Source organism: Nanorana parkeri, unplaced genomic scaffold, assembly GCF_000935625.1.
Source record: "Nanorana parkeri isolate BGI_ZX_2015 unplaced genomic scaffold, ASM93562v1 scaffold81, whole genome shotgun sequence".
Classification (NCBI taxonomy): Eukaryota; Metazoa; Chordata; class Amphibia; order Anura; family Dicroglossidae; genus Nanorana; species Nanorana parkeri.
The window spans coordinates 594245-595534 of record NW_017306349.1 but is presented as its reverse complement, the minus strand read 5'-3'; the positions used below and the strand labels follow the sequence as shown (position 1 = coordinate 595534).

At 53.0% G+C, this 1290-nt stretch overlaps 1 protein-coding gene across 1 annotated transcript in view; it reads left to right on the top strand.

The window, feature by feature from the left end:
• Positions 1–1290, top strand: part of MPP1 (membrane palmitoylated protein 1) — a 21367-nt gene that overhangs the window by 14280 nt on the left and 5797 nt on the right. The window contains exon 6 of the mRNA XM_018576959.1: positions 1–119. This exon is cut by the window's left edge and continues 20 nt beyond it. Coding sequence (XP_018432461.1) covers positions 1–119 — 119 coding nt within the window. The remainder of the gene's footprint in view (positions 120–1290) is intronic.

Sequence of the window (1290 nt, the reverse complement as noted above, 5' to 3'; positions counted from 1 at the left end):
GCTTCCGCACGGGAGATGTCCTGCAGATCATAAACAAAGATGACTCCAACTGGTGGCAAGGGAAGACGCAAGGGGCGGAGACTGCTGGTCTTATACCCTCCCCCGAGCTGCAGGAGTGGTAAGTGAAGGGCGCTAACCTTATATAATACACATGGCTTGATTATGGGGGGTGGGGAGAGTGGGGAGGTTGTTTCAGGTATTTCTAGATCCCTGCATGGTATATTATATTGTATTTTATTGCTTTTAGACTTTGTTTTAGTGACTCTGTACAGGGAAGAGGTTACTCCGCGCTATGATAAGGACCGGCCAAAGGTCGTCGTTGTTGTTGTGTGGTCATCAGCGGAATGGCGTTATCTGCCCTTTGCATGGCCGGCGCTCTGGTATCAATACCTTACCATGTTTTATGACCATGTAGATAAACCGTCTGCAATTAGAAACTGGAAGTGCAAACACAAGTCCCGTGCCGGATTCAGACCTTTGGTCTCTGTGTGGTGCCATTTTGGTTTTTTTTTTAAACGCCTGTTTTGGGTGCAGAGATGCTGATTGGCCGGCTTCTCGGCCAATCAGTTTCTAGACAGGCCGAACAGGATGAAGCCGGCTTCCCGGGCAATCAGTATCTAGCCAGACCGAACAGGATGGAGCCGGCTTCTCGGCCAATCAGTTTCTAGCCAGGCCGAACAGGATGGAGCCGGCTTCCCTGGCAATCGAGAAGCCGGACGGTGGGTAGTGACGCTCCGCCTGGGAAGCCGGCTCCATGCTAGCGCAAGTACGGGTATCGGTATTCGGTATCGGCGAGTACCGAAAGATAAACTGAGTTTTCAGGGATCACCAAGTAGGAGATAGCTGGACAGGTTGGGGTAGGGACTTCCAGAGGATGGGAGAGGCTCCAGGGAAGTCCTAGAGGGGAGCATGGGAGGAGGTGACGAGGAGCTAGAGAGCAGGAAGTGTTGGGAGGAGTGAAGAGGACAGTTTGGGTCATATTGTGATACAAGGTTGATGATGCAGTTCTGGGCAGAGCTGTGGATGGCTTTGTATGTCTTTGATAGTGTTTTTTTTTTAAATTGCTTTTTGTTGGGCAAAGCCAGTGGAGGGATTGGCAGAGAGGGGCAGGGGCTGGAAGCCAGTGGAGGGATTGGCAGAGAGGGGCAGGGGCTGGAAGCCAGTGGAGGGATTTATATAGAGAGAGGGGCGGGGGTTGGAAGCCAGTGTAAGGATTGGCAGAGAGGGGCGGAGGATGGAAGGCAGTGGAGGGATTGGCAGAGAGGGGCGGGGGGAGGGGGGGTTGGGGGG